The 21,491-nt window shown below is 36.1% G+C and overlaps 1 protein-coding gene across 1 annotated transcript in view; it reads left to right on the top strand.

Annotated features, from left to right (window-relative positions):
- The window catches only part of pcsk6 (proprotein convertase subtilisin/kexin type 6), a 171,957-nt gene that overhangs the window by 115,399 nt on the left and 35,067 nt on the right, over nucleotides 1-21,491 (top strand). Inside the window, exons 12-16 of the mRNA XM_056462598.1 lie at nucleotides 2,374-2,510; nucleotides 5,332-5,502; nucleotides 8,206-8,308; nucleotides 8,386-8,582; nucleotides 20,304-20,391. Of these exons, the coding sequence (XP_056318573.1) occupies nucleotides 2,374-2,510; nucleotides 5,332-5,502; nucleotides 8,206-8,308; nucleotides 8,386-8,582; nucleotides 20,304-20,391 (696 nt within the window). The remainder of the gene's footprint in view (nucleotides 1-2,373; nucleotides 2,511-5,331; nucleotides 5,503-8,205; nucleotides 8,309-8,385; nucleotides 8,583-20,303; nucleotides 20,392-21,491) is intronic.

Consider the following 21,491-nt stretch of genomic DNA (forward strand, 5'->3'; position numbering starts at 1 on the left):
GACTCTTCTATACAGCTTAAAGTGACATTTAAAGGCTTAACTAGGTTAATTAGGTTAACTAGGCAGGTTAGGGTAATTAAGCAAGTTATTGTATAACGATGGTTAGTTCTGTAGACTATCGAAATTAAATATAGCTTAAAGGGGCTAATATTATTGACCTTAAAATGGTTTTTAAAAAATTAAAAACCAAAATAATTATTATTAAATATTATTTTAGCTGAAATAAAACAAATAAGACTTTCTCCAGAAGAAAAAAAATATTATCAGACATACTGTGAAAAGTTCCTTGCTTTGTTAAACATCATTTGGGAAATATTTAAAAAGGAAACAAAAATTCAAAGGGGGGCTAATAATTCTGACTTCAGCTGTATGTATGTGTGTGTATAAATAAATATATATATATATATATATATATATATATATATATATATATATATATATATATATATATATATATATATATATATATATATATATATATACATATATATATATATATATATAAAATAGCATACATTTTATCAGGCTACAGATTTTTACTGTTTTTTTTTTTTTACTGTTGAAATCAGGGTCATTGAAATTAGTTGTTTTTTTTACAGTGCAGATTTTTGCTGTAGCATTTTTATTTTACCATTGAAACTACAGTATTTTTACAGTGCAGACTTTAACTGTAGATTTTTACGGTTTTTATCATTAAAATTAGTTATTTTTAACAGTGCAGACTTTAACTGTAGATTTTTACTGTTTTTATCATTAAAATTTGTTATTTTTAACAGTGCAGACTTTAACTGTAGATTTTTACTGTTTTTTATCGTTGTAATAAATCATTTTTTACAGTGCAAATCTTTTGTGGTTTTCTTAGTGTTTTTTTTTTACTGTAGCAATTAGTCTTCTTCAAAGTGCACTTTCACTGTAGCCTTTTTGCTGTAGCATTTAAAAAAAAAAACATTTACCATTGAAATTACAGTAATATTTCACAGTGCTAAATTTACCGTAGTTTTTTACTGTTACTTTAATGTTGAAAGCTGTAATTTTTACAGTGCAGATTTTTGCTTTAGCATTTTTATTTTACCATTGAAACTACAGTATTTTTTGTGCAGTTTTTTACTGTAGCATTTTTACAGTTTTTTACTGTTGAAATTAGTAAAATAAAAAAGGTGCATATTTTCAATGTAGTGTTTTAATTGTTTTTTAAGGTTGAGATTAGTATAGTCATGCTTACAGTGCAGACTTTCACTGTAGCATCTTTATTGTCTTTTACTGGTAAAATTACGGTTATTTTTACAGTGTTTTTTTTACAAATTTTTACTGCAGCATTTTTACCGTTTTTTACCATTTGTTTCGTAACCTTTTTTTACAGTGAAATAATTTTACCCAAACATCATCAACATCATCATCATCATCATCATCTGTGCTCCTCAAAAGAAAAAAATACACATTTCACTCAAAAAATTACCTTCGCTGTTTCTTCAAACTCCTTATTTAAAGTGAGCTGAATCAACACAATTCTTGTGGGTTTTTTGGTGACAACTTAATTGTTTAGTGTTGAATCCACTTCAATTTGTAATAACTAAGAAGGTAACTTAATTCCTTCATATCGTCCCAATACAAACCAATTCTGTGAAATTCAGTATTTTTTACAGTGTTGGCATGACATCAGAGCAAGCAAATGATGTCCTGCTCTACTTTTTTTAAGTCGCTCCGTCCCTTTAATATACACCACGTACTGTAAAAACAAACAGGGGAGCTGTATTTACAGTAACTCGCCTCGGCTGGAGCACTTTTGCCCTGGAGTGGCTGTAGTTTCCAGATCTCTCACACACAGCCAGGCTCTCCATCTGCTCCTCCATCATGATGATGCAGTGCAGTGACGTCAGCTCTCCTCACAGGTGCAAACACAAATCAGACGCGTTTCCAGTGGAGCTGCCAGAGCATCTGATTCTGCTTTCCATGATGAGGAGCAGATCTGTTCAGCGCCGCTTTCTTTTCTTCAAGAGCGAACCTTCTGCTCACACTCCACTTAAAGTTCACCCAAAAGTGAATGTTTGCACTGTTTACCCCCTGTTTATCCCTCAAGGGGTTTTAAACCTTTACGAGGAACACATTTGGAAAGGAATTAATAGAAAAACTGTTCAATTAAATGCAAAAACTGTAGTGTGTGACTCCTTTTGTGATCCTTAAAACAGGATTTATTTAGTCCTGAAAAGTGCTTTTGTTATGTTCATTTATCATTGATATTTATATTTGAGGATGGTCAGTCTTCAGCTCCTTAGCATTGTGATGAACAGAGATGCAGAAGTAAGAGGATCTTTACCGTCTTCTCTTTATCTTCATTAATTGAAACACTTAAACATTGATCTCTGTGTTTGTCAGGTTGTTTGATAACTCAAACGAGGGCTTCAGGAACTGGGAGTTCATGACAGTTCACTGCTGGGGTGAGAAAGCAGAGGGAACCTGGACGCTGGAGATCTCAGACTCTCCATCTCAGCTGCGTAACCCGGAGGTCCTGGGTGAGTGTTTAATTTGGTTTTGCTTTTGTTTTGTTTAATTTTTAACTATTTTAGTTTTGACTTTTTAAAAACTTTTTTATATTTAACTTATTTCATTCTTAATTGCTTAATTTTTAAAGTTTTGGGCTCTTTTTTAACGAGCTAAGCGCAAAGTCTAAAGCGTATGGCGCAAAAGTATTAAGAGCATGTTCAAATCCACTTGTGGTATTTTAGGGATGGAAAAATACGCTCTGCGCCCCAGCACATGGTCTAACAGGGTTGTGCTTATTCTCTTAATGAGTTATGGGTGTGTTTTGAGCATAACGTGAATTAAACCAATCAGAGACTCCTCTCTCATTCCCTTTAAGAGTGAGCTGTGTCGTGCCATGGCGCATTTGCTATTTACATGGCAGACTTTGTAAGTGGAAAAACTAAACTCTTCACTAGCTAGAAAACCATCTGCAGCACGAGGATAAAAAACGGAAAAAAAAATGAGTCTCTTACTTTTACTCTTTACTCCTTTACTATCGTGGATAAGGAAACGGTGGAAACTCACTCCACTGAAGACATCCATTAGCCTACATATTTAATTTCGTTTGTTAAGCACAAAGATAGTGGTGTTTATATTTATGTAGAACATAATAAATTTTCAAACATTTTAATCCTTTCATTTTTTTCATATGTAAAGATATTTGTGTATTGCTGTACATCCTGTGTTTGTTAAGCAACGTTTAAGCGTTTGAACATGCATAACTGACGTGCTCTGAGCTGGACTTTAGAGCAGCTTTCAGTTGGTCAATGGTACAGTCTATTTTCTGTTCCTCAAAATAGCAACACGCCAACAATGCGCCTTAACACACCTCCTTTTCAGACTGGCACACCCATGAGTTCACAAAGTGGCACAAATGGATTTGCTATTTAAACAACGGGGTGCAAAACGTCAAAATTATTGTTGTGCTGGATTGAAAATAGCAACAAATCACAGCAAACACTGTGGGTGCTTGATAGGGCCCTTAATTTTTTACTTTTAAAATTCTTAATTTTTTATTTCAATTTTAAAGTTTATTTTTCATTTGTTATTATACATTTTTTATGTCATTATTTAATTTGTATTTTTATTTTAGTTTTGGTGCATGAATTGTATCTTCTTTTTACATTGTATTTTGAAAAAATTACCCGGTATTCTTAATCTTGTAATAATATTTCAGAATTTAAATTAATTTCTGATTATTTTATTAAATTTTTTTATTGTAACATTTTTTATAAATTTTTATAATGATTTTTTTTTTTTTATTATTTGTTATTCTTTTTATGTCTTTATTTTATTGTATTTTATTTAGCAGATAATTGAGTCTCTTGGTGCATATATTGTAACTAGTTTTTACATAATTTGGCACATTTTACATAATTTTAGGAAGCATTTTACAACGTTTTCTTAAAGTCTTAAAGTGAACGTTTTCTTAAAGTCTTAAAGTGAACGTTTTCTTAAAGTCTTAAAGTCAACATTTTCTTAAAGTCTTAAAGTCAACGTTCTCTTAAAGTCTTAAAGTCAACGTTTTCTTAAAGTCTTAAAGTCAACGTTTTCTTAAAGTCTTAAAGTCAACGTTTTCTTAAAGTCTTAAAGTCAACGTTTTCTTAAAGTCTTAAAGTCAACGTTTTCTTAAAGTCTTAAAGTCAACGTTTTCTTAAAGTCTTAAAGTCAACGTTTTCTTAAAGTCTTAAAGTCAACGTTTTCTTAAAGTCTTAAAGTCAACGTTTTCTTAAAGTCTTAAAGTCAACGTTTTCTTAAAGTCTTAAAGTCAACGTTTTCTTAAAGTCTTAAAGTCAACGTTTTCTTAAAGTCTTAAAGTCAACATTTTCTTAAAGTCTTAAAGTCAACGTTTTCTTAAAGTCTTAAAGTCAACGTTTTCTTAAAGTCTTAAAGTCAACGTTTTCTTAAAGTCTTAAAGTCAACGTTTTCTTAAAGTCTTAAAGTCAACGTTTTCTTAAAGTCTTAAAGTCAACGTTTTCTTAAAGTCTTAAAGTCAACGTTTTCTTAAAGTCTTACTTTTGAGCTTGCTTACTTCACTTTTGAGCTGCCATTGGTCTATTGGCTTTATGCAATCAGTGGGTGTGTCCTGTAACTCCGCCTTCTTTAGTCTGCATTTACTCCTGCCTCTGTTTCGTTTGTCATTCCACAGAGGTCAGACAGAAGAACAACAACAACATTAGCACGAAAAAAGCTTGAGAGTCCAGCAGCAGAGCTGGTTTTTAAGGAAACAGATATTTAATGAACTTTTCTTCTGTCACAGCCACCATTGAACAACAATGGGGGCTGTGACAGAAGAAATGTTCAGTAAATATCTGCTCTGCTGCTGTTTTTTTACTGTGTTTTAGGAGTAAACGAGTAAACACAAGCAACATAACACATGCAGAAAAATAATAAAAATCACTCAGCCTTCCACAATTCCTGTTTGCTCTTAAACAAAAATTGAAAAAAGTTAAATTTTCCATTTCGTTTGGAGTACACGGAGCCTTTCACCATCACTCATCAGCCTTTTCGAACTTCTTTTTGCACTCAAACGAAGAATGAAAATGTCAGCAGTGACATCTACATTACACTGAACTCAACTCAACTTAACTGAACTTCATCTGTGAAAACTGGACTGAAGCAGTTTCAGTTTACTAGAACTTCTTTGTTAAGCTGCTTTGACACAATCTACATTGTAAAAGTGCTAAAGAAATGAAGATGAATTGAAAATGAACTTGGATTGAAGGATACCAGAGCCTTTAATACTCGTCTGTCCTTTCCCATCACAGTGAATAACAGAACGCTCTTTTTCTTCGTGTTCTGGTCTGTCAGGTAAGCTGAAGGAGTGGACGCTGATCCTGCACGGCACATCTGAAGACCCGCAGCATTCCCAGAGTTCTCAGCAGTCTCGCTCCAGGACGCTGGACATCCCGACTGCAGGCCGAGAGCTGAAGAGCCCTGAAGCCCCGGAGCATGAAGAGCAGGAGGAGGAGGAGTATAACGGTACAGATAGACATCTACAATAATAATAATAATAATAACTAATAATAATAATATTAATAATAATAATAATAATAATAATAATAATAATAATAATAATAATTAATAATAAAAAATAATAATAATAAAAAAAAATAATAATAATAATAATAATAATAATAATATTAATAATAATAATAATAATAATAATAATAATAATAATAATAATAATAATAATAATTACTAATAAAAAATAATAATTACAAATAATAATAATAATAAAAAAAAATAATAACAATAATAATAATAATAACAATAATAATAATTAATAATAATAATAATATTTAATAATCATAATAATAATAATAATTAATAATAATAATTAATAATACTTAATAATAATAATAATAATAATCATCATCATAATAATCATAATAATAATTAATAATAATAATAATCATTTTTATTATTAATAATAAAAATTAATAATAATTATTATTATTATAATTAATAATAATAATTAATAATAATAATTAATAATAATTATAATTATTATAATTAATAATAATAATAATAATAACAATTAATAATAATAATATTGATTAATAATAATAATAACAATAATTAATAAGAATAATAATTAATAATAAGAATAATAATTAATAATAATAACAATTAATAATAATAATTAATAATAATAAGTATTATTAATAATACTAATACTACTACTAATAATAATAATAATAATATTAATAATAATTGATAATAATTAATAATAATAATAATAATAATTATTATTATTATTAATAATAATAATATTAATAATAATTAATAATAATAACTAATAATAATAACAATTAATAATAATAATTAATAATTAATAATATTAATAATAATAATAATAATTGATAATTATAACAATAATTAATAATAATTAATAATAATAATAATAATAATAATAATAATAATAATAATAATAATAATTGATAATTATAACAATAATTAATAATAATAATTAATAATAATAATAATAATAATAATAATAATAATAATAATAATAATAATAATAATTGATAATTATAACAATTAATAATAATAATAATTAATAATAATAATAATAATAATAATAATACTGTGCTGATCAATGCTGCTTTATATTTGAGCCAAAAGTACACTGTATAAATTATCTGTTATTGTACAGTTTCTGTATTTTGTGATTGGAAGGTGTTTTTAATAAATGTTCATATATACATGTACACTACAGGTCAAAAGTTTTTTAAGAAAATTATTCCACTTATCAAGGCGGCATTTATTAAATGTAAACAAAATGTCAAATTGTTAAATATTTATTACAATTTTTAATAACTGCTTTCTTATTGTATGGAGTTTGAAATTAAATTATTACTCCAGTCATTATTGCTTTTATAACTATTACCATTACTACTACTAATAATAATAATAACAGCAGCAACAACAACAACAACAACAACAATAACAACAATAATAATAATAATAATAATAATAATAATAACAACAACAACAACAACAACAACAACAACAACAATAATGATAATAATAATAGACCGGTGGCACTAACATCTGTGGTCATGAAGTCCTTTGAAAAACTGATGCCGGCCATTTTGGTAACTGTCGCTTTAAATTCAAATGAGATTGTGCTGTAGTGAAAAGAGGGCGGAGCTACAAATGCCTGTGTGTTAGCATAGTGGCAGATTCAAAACAGGACTAATGTCATCTCTGTGAAAAAGAAGAAGTGTCAGAACAAGGTAGTTTATAGCAGAGGTTCCCAAAGTGGGCGTCCCGTTTACGTTAGATTAACAACACAGCAATAGTGTCAGCTGCAGCAGATTTTATAGCACCAGGTTAAACTTTCTGACACCTTTATGGCAATTAAATACATTAAATATAAATACAGACCACAACTGAATATTGAGAATGATCTCTGATTGGTGGTCTCTGAAATTAGAATAAACTTGTGTTGAAAACGTTGTGTCCACCAGTCTCATTAGTTGCGGTTAACATTAAATTAAACAAATGACTAAATGACTATAAAAATGATATGGTTGTTAGACTGTTGTGCTTTTTTGTGTTGTCAATATGCTTGTGGTTATATAGGCCTATTTTGTGTGCACAGCTTTGTATATTCATAACCACCTCTGAGGAATTTGGGGGTCGCAGGTCACTAGCATTGTTATTTTAGGGGCCGCTGGCTGAAAAGTTTGGGAACCCCTGGTTTTTAGTATGCTGTGAAAACTTTAACAGCGGACAACTGCTTCTCACTCAGGGCTGTTTATGCTAATGATTAAGAGATTGTCAATAGTGGGCGGGGCTTTCTCCCTCTGATGACACGTACAAAGGGAGAATGTCAATCAAAGTGTTTCTGCAGACTGTTTTCTATCAAGTGTGATTATAAAAAATAGAATTAATTCAATTTTACCATTAAAGGCTGGTTATATTCACAGACTGCTGCCACACAACCAAGTTTAAACCCCTTATAAAAGTGATTTTTGCAAAACAGGTGCCCTTTAACTAGCCGCTTGGTCCAGAACTGATCCTCTAGATCACCTTCTGAGACCTCGTTTAATAAGCCGCTATTATTATTATGTCTGTTCTTGGAGATGTGTGTGTTGTGTTGTGTTGTGTAGTGCTGTGTGTCTGAAGCAGGTTTATGTTGTGATTTTATGTGTTTGTGTGTGTGTGTGTGTTCAGGTCAGTGTCATCATGAGTGTGGGGATCAGGGTTGTGATGGGCCGGACGCTGACCACTGTCTCAACTGTGTTCACTTCAGTCTGGGGAACCTCAAAACCGGCAGGTAAACACAGAAATATATTAATAACAGCATTTAAACAAGGAATACAAATTCATGTGTGTGTGTGTGTGTGTGTGCAGGACGTGTGTGAGTCACTGTCCGCTGGGCTTCTTCGAGGACTCTGATGCGCGCAGGTGTCGCCGCTGTAGCCGTGGCTGTGAGAAGTGTGTCGGCCGCGGGACAATTGACTGCAGGTCCTGCCGGAGAGGATTTTACTTCAACTCCAAGGAGAACACGTGTGTGGAGATCTGTCCCACGGGCAGCTTCCACGACGACAGTGAGTCCCGCATACACACTCAAAGGGCTCTATTTTGACGATCCGTGTGCAAAGCGCAGGGTGCAAAAGCATTTAGAGCGTGTCAAAATCCACTTTTGCTATTTAAGGACAGAAAAATCCACTTTGCGCCGTGGAGCATGGTCTAACAGGGTTGAGCTTATTCTCTTAATGAGTTATAGGTGTGTTTTGAGAATAAACCAATCAGAGTCTTATCTCCCATTCCCTTTAAGAGTCAGTTGCGTCGCGCCATAGCGCATTTGCTATTTACATGGCGGACTTTGTAAGTGTAAAAACTGAACACTTCACTAGTGAGAAAACAGTTAAACAGAGTATCTACAGCGCGAGAATGAGAGATGAGCCTCCTCATTCTTTACTTTCGCTTTTACTCTCGTGGATAAGGAAACGTGTTGTACGCACAGACATCCATTAGCCTATAAATAAGTAATTTCATTTGTTAAGCGCAAAGATTTGTTTCAAAACTATGTCTAAATTCAGTTCTAATTTCCAGCAAACGAATAAATGAACAATAATAATGAAGTGTGGTCATAAAACTGAGTTATATCCTAATACACATGCTGTGCCCCATACGGTCTAACACCTGACAGGTGGGCAAATCTAAGCTTGTTTTTAATAAAACAAATATAAATATGTATATAAGAAATAATACTGCTAATAATAACATTATACAAAAGCAAATTGTCATGAATAAACTAAAAAAGCCCCCCCGAGATGAGGAAGGCATAAAGGCAGTGGTTTTTATATTTATGTTGGCTAGAAAATAATATTTTTTTGTAATATTTTAATCCTTTAATTTTTTTCCATTTGTAAAGATATTTGCGGATTGCTGTACATCCTGTGTAAGCAATGTGTACTAACGTGCTCTGCGCTGGACTTTAGACCAGCTTTTATCTGATTTATTGAACAGTCTATTATAGTTCCTCAAAATAGCAATGCGCCTCAACACGCCTCCTTTTTTAGACCAGAACGCCTATAGGCGCACATATGAGCGCAAATGCATTTGCTATTTAAACAGCGTGCTGAAAAACGTCAAAAACGACTCTTGCGCCGAGCTGAAACTATCAAACAACAAATGCGTCGCGCCTTGCGCCGGGTGTATGATAGGGCCCAAAGTGTTTTGTATTTGTTTTTTTTATTATCACAGTTGTTTCTGTAACATAAGTAGTCCTAAGTATTTCTCTCACTTCAATGTTTAAAGTTACAGTTCACCAAAACATTTTTAATTCTGTCATCATTTTTTCACCCTTTACTTGTTTGAAACTTGTAGTCCGTGATGGATAAATGGGTGAAACAATTTTGGCTGAGTTATATCTTTACTCTCTGAAAGAATCTGCTTTTGACTGACTCATTTGAGTCAGCGATTCATTGACTCTTTCTTTAGTCTCTTGCTTCAATAGAGGAATTACCAACCTACGTCACACAGGTTCCCGGTTGCAATAGCAAACATGTTTTTTTGTGCGGTAGGATGCCAAATTCAAGAAAACTGAACTTTTACCGTACACCACACTGCTTTTAATGCCAACCGCAGGCGTCTTTGGCTAAAAGGGAGCTGAATGGAGTAAGGACCTAATTAAAAATGCTCGACTCTGCAGTTCTCAGTTTATATCAGGTAAGTTCACGCTATGCTAATCATACACATTACTCACTTTTGATTGCAGCAATGATTTCGCGAATAGACCTGTCAGACGAACGGCACTCACTTTACTGTAAATTTTGCAGAATAACTGTGCTTATCACTGGGTGACAAGCTGTTATAATACACTGAAAGTATTATGTAAATAATATATATAATATGTAATCAATATAACTTATTTCTAAGACAACAACAAACTCTGTACCACATCGGATGTCATTCCCTCACTGTAAATACCAGCGCTCACGGGTATTTGTCTCCTGAATGTTTACAAACCACTAATTCGTCTATTGAATCAGCTTGAATGTATCATTTGAATTGATGAATCGCTTATTTACTCAGGGTCTTGTTGCCACCTACTGGTGATTTAGTGTCATATCATTTATCCATTACCAGCACAAAAACACACTTCATAGAATGTTGTATAATTAAAAAAACATCATGTATTTATTATTGTTTTCGGTCAATATTGCACAGCAATAAATGTGAAATGTTGCTGTAGATAAACTTAATTAGTGTCACTAGTGTAGCAACTGATAAGCTGTAATAAATACAGCAATATACTTTAGTTTTATTTACATTATTATTTATTATTGTGACTATGTCTACCCATGTTTCAGTTGATGTTACGTTTCAAAGCACTTCACGAGGATTTGAATGACAGTAACATAGTGATTTATCAGAAGATCCAATACAGTTTTTTTACAGACGCTAGGACACATTTCTCAATACTTGGGTCACTTTTGCAAAACTCTTGACACAGTGAGCACAACAGAAGTCTATGAGGGCTAAACTGAGGATCAATTCTCATTGTTTTGGCACAAAATGCATTCACTGACTCAGGGTCGCCGATGGGCAGGGGAAGTTAGGATGATTCTAAGGGCCCATGCCGTTTTGGGGCCTACAGAGATACTATTAGGGGCCCACCAGAACCACCATGCTCTTCACTTTTTGCGACACCCACGAATGTTGTCATAGGACCCGTACCGGTGAGCAGTTTCATGAACTCAGACACAACAACTGCCAAAAATCTTTGTACGTACAGGACATTTTGCACGTGCTTACATACTGATTTCAAAACTGTTCAACTTATGTTCAAAGCATAGACTGTAAAATATATGGACGCAGCATCCGTGACGTCACCCATAGGTTTCTGAACACTGCAAAAGAAGCTACAAGTAGGCGCGGCCAACCGTCGCCATTTTGTTCGCGCGTCATCGCACCCACGGCGGGATACCAAACAAGGGCAAAGAGGCAGAGAATGAGTGGAGCTACAGACACCTGCTGGCACTTTGCTTAGACCTGGCAGACAGACTTTACTTTGGGAGAAACGCTTGATACTTTATTACCTGCGACTCGTTTGTGTTCTGACCACATGTGCTTGGCTGTACACTATATCAATAAAGGGTTTAGACTTTCAAAAACACTGTAGTAATACACTGAGCCACTAAACATTGCTCTTATGACGTTTTTCTACAGGAGGTAAACGCGAATTACTTCCAAACACTTCAGATATAGTCTGTGTTAGTAAATGCAAGACTATTGATGAACTCCAGCATAACACTGTATGATAACGCTTCAGATGACTGTTCTAGAGCCTACAGTTAATCAATCTGTCAGATTCTGGAGTGCTTTATGGGTCTAAAGAAAAATATTAATGATAAATGATCCTAAATAAAACAAATACATTTATAGAGATGGTATACAAGTATATAACTTTACTCACATGGGAAACGAGGCCACATGAGTGGTTTTTGAGCACAATTAAGTGCACACAGCATGCCATATCATCTAATAATTTTAAGAAATAAGTCCAAAAGGCAGCTGACTGTGTAAAGCCACATAAAACAAAACAAAAATACGATGAATATGCCGAGATCAGTGGCTAATCTGCCGGATTCAGCTAAGGTGAAGTGATGGCGACCAGCGAGACCTAGCTGTCACTCAAGTAGCCACGCCCTTAATTATGCAAACTTAATATAACCTAATATAAAGGAAATGGATGAGTTATAAAAACATTCACCCCCTCACAGTTGTTATGGAGGGTAATAATAGCTATATGAACCAAAATCGTTCTTTGTACCAGGCTGTAAACACCTTTTTTCTGCTGTAAAGTTGGCCATTCTAACAGTGGGCTCAGTTGCAATTTGCTCTATTATGGAGCCAGGACTAGCGGAATTTTGATGAATTGCAGTTTCAGTTACTTCCGTATTGGCTTCCCGAGGGAGAGCGGGAGGTTGCCGCTTGGTTCAAAGCAATAACATCATGCAAAACTGAATAAGAGCAATATTTGATTGAAACATTTCAAATCTAAAAATGCAGTTTAAGCAGCCACAGCTGATTCTCATTGTAGATGAGCATCTAAACAAGTGTTACTCTTTTAATTTCATTACAAAAGGAGACGACTGCTGAATTGGTTTGTGTTGTGATGTAAACATGGACCCAGCCAGAAATAGAGAAGGGGCTGAAAGAGGAAGAAGAGTGGCTGGGATGGATCAGGCATGCCAAAAGATTCTTTCCTTGGTGTATTGCCCTAGATGACATAAGATGTGATGTTGATGAGAACCTGTGGCCAAATGGAGCCGAGTAGAACAGCATTACTATTGTATCTGTATCAGTGGATGGTGTGTATACAAATTCTTGTATTTTAGAATTACATGCAAAAAAAATTAATAAATAAACAACATAAAATATTGAGGAATTCTGCATCATGTCTGATTTATTCCAGTAACATATATTGCAGTTATGAACAATATATATTGCAGTTATGAACAGAGATGTGTCCTTGTTTTGCACAAGAAAACACTGTAATGCTACATGTTGTTAGTGTTTTTAGCTCATTGTTTTGTGGGTGACAAAGTGTGTTTGTCGACTGTCAACCTTTGCTGGTGTTCTGGAAGAATGAGTTTATTTGAGACCTGAATAAAGTGTTTAGGTAGCTGTAGTGCATTTTGAATGTGAAATGAACTGCTTTGCCAAGCTGAAAGTCGGTTAGGAGAATTGTGTGAAGAGTTTTGCAAAAGTGACCTAAGTATTGAGTAATGTGTCCTAGTGTCTGTAAAAAACTGTAATACTTTTAAAAGTTGTGTGTTTTAATGTGATAAAATAAATATTTTGCCATTGAAGTTGGTCAAAGGAGCATTGAAATACACTAATGATTAAGATAGTGTAATTATCAAACAGTTTTTCATCCGTTTGGATGCTGAACAGATGTGAAAGCCGAGAGCCGCTGCATGATGTAGAACCCTTAGGATTTTTTCACACTACTGTTCTATTTAAAAAGCATCATTGAGGTTTATAACAGCATCCAGAGGAATACACACAGCATCAGAATTGTTATGCATGGTTGCACTTGTCCTCTGAAACACTACCTATGGAATAAAATCGCTGTCATAAATATTTTGTGCGTAAATAAATATTTTGAGCGTAAATTAAATTCACGCATCTGTAATTATTAAAACGTAAGGGGAAACGGAACGTACTCGTAATTTCACGAGGGTACAATTACAAAATCTGCGATTAGAACAGACACAGATGCAACATGTTCTTGTCTGTTTGTAAATGACTGATAAATTTACGATGGGTGTACTAATTACAGATTTAAAGTTTAGTTACAGATGCGTGAATTTTATTTACGCACGAAACATTTATGACAGCGATTTTATTCCATACTACCTGCGTCACAGAACAGAATATGTGTGTGTGTATGTGTATGTGTGTGCATGTGTATTTTTTAATGTGTGTGTGTGTGTATATGTATGTATGTGTGTGTTTGCATGTGCGTCTGTGTGTGTTTGCGTATCCATATGTATGTGTGTATATGTATGTGTGTGTATGTATGTATATATAAATGTGTGTGTATATGTATGTATATATATGTGTGTGTATGTGTATATGTTTGTATCTGAATGTGTGCGATTGTATGTATATATTGTGGAAATATAAATTTATATAATCTAGTTCCATTCATTCATTAATTTTTTTCCGGCTTAGTTCCTTTATTAATCAGTGGTCGCCACAGCGGAATGAACCACCAACTTATCCAGCATATGTTTTACACAGCGGATGCCCTTCCAGCTGTATCTAATCTAGTTCCAATTTAACAATAATCTATATATAGCTCAAAAGTTATATTCTTAGTTTTTTTATCATATCATTTCATTTAAAACTAAACATGTGACAGACCTTAAACCTCTTTCTTCTCGAGCACTGGCTGTGCCAAAGTGTGGCAAATGCTAAAGACAGGGTCCCACCAATTGTGCCTTTGTCTTTGGGTGATACTTTCAAGCTGGTCAGGGCAGATGAAACCTCAGGATCTATGCCCGTTTTCTATGTCCCCTCCTACAAACTCTGCCCCCTCCTAAAACACGTTATAGACAGGACATTACAAAACAGGGATTACATTTGTTTCATTGTTGCTCTTTGTTCTTGGTGCAGTTCGCTTTCACACGGCAAAGTTTCTAAACTGACCAAAAGAGCCAAAACAAGCCACGTGTGAGTAAACTCTCCTCACATTGTCAGAGTTTCACGGTTTATTTTGCAGAGTCGCGCTCAGCTGTCAAGGGGGGGAGGGGGGTGGTTTGGTGGTGTTTGAGAAGGTACGTGCGACGTGTCTGAAGAGCGAGGATGGATGGGGTGGGGAGGGGTGAGAAGGGTGCGTGACGGATTTGAGGACCGGGAGGGAGACACGCGATTTCTGGGAGATTATCACTTGTTTGTGGGCATCTGGGAGTCTCTGTGCATTTGCGAAACTTCCGGGAGACTTGGGATGTCCGGAATGACCTCTCGCCATATGCCTATTACATATCCATAAAACACTGTGATATAACCGGGCTCGGATCGTATTGCTTTCTCACTACAATCGATTCGCTCCAGAGTTCGTTTCAATCAAGCCGAGACCACCTTATTCAAGCGATCTCGAAGCGATTGTTTTGGTGCGGATCCGAGCGTGATTGCTGGATTCACAAATGCCAAACGAACCGCGCTACCTAGGCAAACGAGACAGTTTCCGAAACAAAAGTCTAGGTGTGAAAGCTCCCTTAGACTCATGTTAGGCTTGTGATAAAAACTTGCAGACTGCAGACCTGTAAGAGACTCCTATAGGCTCTTGCGGACTTGTGGACTTGTGGACTTCTTGAAGACGCTGTATGACTGCTGACTAACCAACACGTCTCAATGAATCAGTTCTGCTTGTTTGAGTCTCCTAGACTGGGTTCTCTCTTTATTTGATTTTTCCAACAATACACACTACCTGATAAAAGTGTTGTCGTCGATGCTAGTTGTAAAAGCCTCAAATTATAACTTCACTTCTTGTTAATCATTTGGAAAAGTGTCAAAAGTAGGGGTGTCAAAATTAATTGTATCTTCGGTGCACCGCGATGCAGACGCGGACAATTCGGTATCTGTTCAGTGATAATCAAAACCAGTTATTGTGTACTGACATCATTTATCTCATATGAGCTGTGTCGCGGTAGCTTACTATGGCGAGGGAGGCGAGTGCGAGTATTTACAATTCTCCTACTACCTAAAAACGCAGAAAATGTGTACAATTTCACTGCGTGTGTGTTTGCTGGACAGGCTTTCACTGACACTTACAGCAGAAGCCCCTATTTCACTGCAGTTGAGAGAATGAAAGTAAACCATTTCTCTCTCATTGTGTCCCATTTGACTTGCTGGGCGTGACTTTTCCTCTCTTCTTGGCTATTACAGCGATACGTGAACACGTGTCCACAGAGTGAGTTTTCTCCACCACGTCTATCATGGATCAGGTGTGATCGCCGCTTTTGTTTATCAGTGTCACTCATCTGTGAAGAGCGCCAACACGTAAGAGCCAATCGCAGCCCTTTCTGTTGAGCGCGTGACCAATCAGAGGGGTGTAAGAAGGAACTTGCTAGACAAGGCTCAGAAAGCGAGCGGGATATTTATATTTGTTTTTTTGCTATAAATGCGTGTGTTTAAAGGTGCAGTTTATATATATGACAGTTTGTATTAAAGGACGAAAAATGTATTACAAATAGTATGTAAATATAAATATATTTATACATTTTAATACAAGAATTATTGCGCTGTGAAGTAAAATATAAAACTGTGTATGAAAAGCATCGTCACTGCACCGAGATATCGAATTGAACCGAATCGATGGCATGATAATTGTAACCGAACCGTGAGACCAGTGTAGGTTCACACCTCTAGTCAGAAGGTCGATTTATCTGATGAATTCCTCTGTTGAACTGCATCCCGATCATCACAAATAATACAGAAGACATTTTGGAACCTGCATGGACCCAAGATTCTCATAGAAATCAGTCAAGTTTGGTGAAGGTTAAATCATGGTTTGGTGTTACATTCAGTATGGGGGCGTGCGAGAGATCTGCAGAGTGGATGGACACATCAACAGTCTGAGGTATCAAGACATTTGTGCTCCTCATTACATTACAAACCACAGGAGAGGGCAAATTCTTCAGCAGGATGGCGCTCCTTCTCATACTTCAGCCTCCACATCAAAGTTCCTGAAAGCAAAAAGGGTTAAGGTGCTGCAGGATTGGCCAGCCCAGTCACCAGACATGAACATTATTGAGCGAGTCTGGAGTAAGATGGAGGAGGCATTGAAGATGAATCCAGAGAGTCTTGATGAACTCTGGGAGTCCTGCAAGAACGCTTTCTTTGCCATTCCAGATGACTTTATTAATGAGTGATTTGAGTCATTGCAGAGATGTATGGATGCAGTCCTCCAAGCTCATGATGGAGTCAGACGCCATATTCATTCTTTCTCCACTGCACCATGACTTTATATTCTATACTGGACATTATTTCTGTTAAGTGATGAGAGTCTTGTGTAAGCAAAGGCAGACCTTACTGTTCTAAAAAAAATTAAGGCATAATCATATTTTATTTTGCTAAAATAAGTGTAATCTAGATGCCTTTGCCTTTCATATATGCCACTTCTGATACCAAATGATCAACTAGAAGTCGAGTTAGTATTTGCTGTTCCTAAAACATGCATCGGTGACAACTTTTGTCAGGTAGTGTATATCTGTATGTGTGTGTGTGTATGAGTTAGCACTGAAGCGTGATTGTGCTTAATTTGTCATCTGCATGTGGGATTCTGCCGGTTTGTTGTTTGCGTCTTGTTGATAACAGATGCTGTGATGCAGATGAGCTCTGGTTATCTCCACACATCAGCCTGTGATGCGGACCAGGACCATAAAGCATATTGGACGTGCTTTATCTGTGTTTGTTTACAGGCTTCAGTTGTTGAACACATGCGGATCTGTGTGTATGTGTGTGTTGTGGAGCAGATGTTGATGAGAGATGTGTTTAGTGGCAGCAAGAATGGGTGAAATTTGCTTGTAGCAGAGTATGAATTGTATCCAGATTTATCTAGATGTTTCCACTGGTGATCGGTGGAAATTAGAGATAATAATTCAAGTCTGAGGACTAAATTTGTCTCTCGCCCATACTTCCCCACCATGTCTTCATCACCTCGGGGGGCTTTTTTCAGTTTATTCATGACATCTGCATTTGTATAATGTTATTACTATTATTATCAGTATTATTTATTATATGCATATTTATATTAGTTTTAATAAACACAAGTATAGATTTGTCCACCTGTGGGGTTTTTGAGATGTTTGCATCACCATATGGGGCTTAAGAACAGGACATGCATTTGGATATAACTCAGTTTTTTGACCACACTTCATTATTATTGTTCATTTATTCGTTTGCTGGAAATTAGAACTGAATTTAGAAATAGTTTTGAAACAAATCTTTGCGCTTAACAAACTAAATCAGGGGTCACCAATCTCGGTCCTGGAGGGCCGGTGTCCCTGCAGGGTTTAGCTCCAACTTGCCTCAACACACCTGCCTGGGTGTTTCAAATATACCTAGTAAGACCTTGATTGGCTTGTTCAGGTGTGTTTGATTAGGGTTGGAGCTAAAATCTGCAGGACACCGGCCCTCCAGGAACAAGTTTGGTGATCCCTGAACTAAATTAAATATGTAGGCTAATGGATGTCTTCAGTCGAGTGAGTTTCCTTATCCACAAAAGTAAAGGAGTAAAGTAAAGAGAAAGTGAAGAGGCCGAATGGAGGAGACTCGTTCTTTATCCTCGCTGCAGATGCTCTGTTTAACTGTTTTTTTTTTTCGCTAGTGAAGCGTTCAGTTTGTCCACTTCAGAATCAGAATCAGTTTTATTGTCAAGTGTGCTTCACACACACACAAGGAATTTGTTTTGGCTACAGAAGCTTCCAGTGTACATAAAGTGACAAGTGACAACACAAAATAAATAAATATGGAAAAAGAAAGACGACAAACATTAAACAGAGATGCAGTTAGTCAAAAAATCTGGATGTTGAATTGTGTGTACAGATTTGTTATAAATATAGAGGTTATAAGGTGCTGTGTACAAATGCGAATGGAGAAGGTATTGCATTGTATATTGATATAAGGTGCTGTGTACAAATGCGTATGATAAAGTATTGCACATATTTATTGCACAGTAGGGGAATATTTAACTGTTCATAAGTGAGACAGCCTGAGGAAAGAAACTTTTCCTGTGTCTGGCTGTTTTTGTGCTTGGTGCTCTGAAGCGCCGACCAGACGGTAACAGTTCGAACAGGTAGTGTGCTGGGTGTGAGGGGTCCAGAGTGATTTTGCGAGCCCTTTTACTCACTCTGGAAGAGTACAGTTCTTGAAGTGTAGGAAGGGTTGTGCCAGTGATTCGTTCAGCAGTCCGGACTATTCGCTCTAGTCTACGGAGGTCGGTTTTGGCAGCTAAGCCGAACCAGACGGTGATTGAAGTGCAGAGGATGGATTGGATGACAGCTAAGTAGAACTGTACGAGCAGCTCCTGTGGCAGGTTGAACTTCCTCAGCTGACGAAGGAAGTACAGTCTCTGCTGGGCTTTCTTTACAATAGAGTCTGTGTGAATGTCCCACTTCAGATCCTGAGAGATGGTGGTGCCTAGGAACCTGAATGACTCTACTGCAGCCACAGTGCTGTTCATGATGGTGAGTGGGGGGAGTGCAGGGGGGTTTCTCTTAAAGTCCACTATCATCTCCACTGTTTTGAGCGTGTTCAGCTCCAGGTTGTTGTATCTGCACCATAAAGCCAGCCGCTCCACCTCCTGTCTGTATGCAGACTCGTCACCGTTCCGGATGAGGCCGATAACAGTAGTGTCATTTGCAAACTTAATGAGTTTGATGGAGGGGTTGTTGGTGTACAAGGAGAAGAGCAGTGGAAAAAGAACACATCCCTGGGGGGCACCAGTGCTGATGGTGCGGCTGTGTGATGTGATTTTGCCCATTCTGACTAGCTGTTGTCTATCTGTCAGAAAGCTGGTGATCCATTGACAGACAGAGCTAGGAACAGAGAGCTGGGTCAGTTTGTACTCGAGCAGTGATGGGACGATGGTGTTAATAGCAGAACTGAAGTCCACAAACAGAATCCTTGCATAGTTCCCTGGTTAGTTCCCTTACAAAGTGCGCCATGTAAACAGCGAATGCACCATGGTGTGACGCAACTGACTCTTAAAGAGAATGAGAGATGAGACTCTGATTGGTTTAACTTAACACACGTTATGCTCAATGCACACCCATAACTCATTAAGAGAATAAGCGCAACCCTGTTAGACCATGCACCATGGTGCAGAGCGTATTTTTCATGGCCATGCGTATTTAGACTGGCCATTAGTGCATTTGTGCCATGCACTTTAGACTTTGTGCCTAGAACGTTAAAATAGAGCCTGTAATCTGTTTGTTTTTCCTCCAAAACACAGGCATCATGTGAAACCGTTGCAGTGTGGAATAGTTTTTTTTTTTTTACTTCAATTATTACGTGTCAGTCTGGAATACTCTATTCTGATTGGTCAGTCGTGACATTATTATTATATAGTACTTTAGCTCATATATGTTAGGCTGACTCTCACAAATGTAAATTATTTTGCACATAGATGATTAATGTTATTAATATAAATTAGCCATTTGTGAATATTGCTGAAATAATAGTCTTCTTGCATGTCTGTCTTCAATATTGAAAGTTAATGACTGTGACTTTTTTTTTCTATTCAGGCCAGAGGCGTTGTGTGAAGTGTCATGAAAACTGTTTGAAATGCCTGAGAGACGCAGACAGATGCACGGCCTGCAAGAATGGCTTCAGGTAATGCTAAAATCATTTTTGACCACTTTACTGCTAACTTAGATTCCTAACTTTGTTTTAGAAATGTTCTACAATAAGCTGACATCCATCCAAGTTCAGAAAACACTTGAATTTTCTCCTAATATCCAATGCAGCGTCAGCTTTTTTCTCTGTTAGTGCCTGAAGCAGTTGGTTTAAGAATCCAGCTCATATAAAGTCCGCCCTTACCAGTACCTAATTCCTCTGATTGGTCAGATGACTCTACTCTGCTCTGATTGGCCAGATAAATGTACTCCGCTCTGATTATTCAGAAAAATGTACTCTGCTCTTATTTGTCAGATGACTTTGCAATGCTCTGATTGGTCAAATAAATCTACTCTGCTTTTATTGGTCTGATGACTATTGTCTGATTGTGTTTGATGACAGATCTGCTCTGATTGGTCAGTTATGTGTACTCTTTTCTGATTAAGTCTGGTCTGAATGGTCAGATGACTCTACCCTGTTCTGATTGGTCAGCCATGTGTACTCTCCTCTGATTGGTCAGTTGAGTCTACCCTGTTCTGATCGGTCAGATGAATCTGCTTTGATTGCTCAGATGACTCTTCCCTCTTCTGATTGGTCAGATATGTGTACTCTGCTCTGATTGGACAGATGACTCAACCCTGTTTTGATTGGTCAGACAAGTGTACTTTGCTCTAATTGGTCAGTTAAGTCTGCTCTGATTGGTCAGATATGTGTACAGTGCTCTAATTGGTCAGTTACGTATTCTCTGATCGGTCAGATGACTCCTCCCTGTTCTGACTGGTCAGACGTGTACTCTGCTTTAATTGATCAGTTGAGTCTGCTTTGATTGGGCAGATGACTCTACCCTGTTCCGATTAGTCAAATGTGTACTCTGCTCTAATTGGTCAGTTGAGTCAGCTCTTACTGGTCAGATTACTCTGTTCTGATTGAACAGTTCAGTCTGCTTTGATTGGTCAGAAAAATCTACTCTGCTTTTATTGGTCTGATGACTATCATCTGCTTTTGTTTGATGACTGATCTGCTCTGATCCGTCATATAAATCTACTCTTTTCTTATTGGTCAGATATGTGTACTCTTCTCTGATTGGTCAGTTAAGT

This window comes from Danio aesculapii, chromosome 7 (assembly GCF_903798145.1).
Source record: "Danio aesculapii chromosome 7, fDanAes4.1, whole genome shotgun sequence".
NCBI lineage: Eukaryota > Metazoa > Chordata > Actinopteri > Cypriniformes > Danionidae > Danio > Danio aesculapii.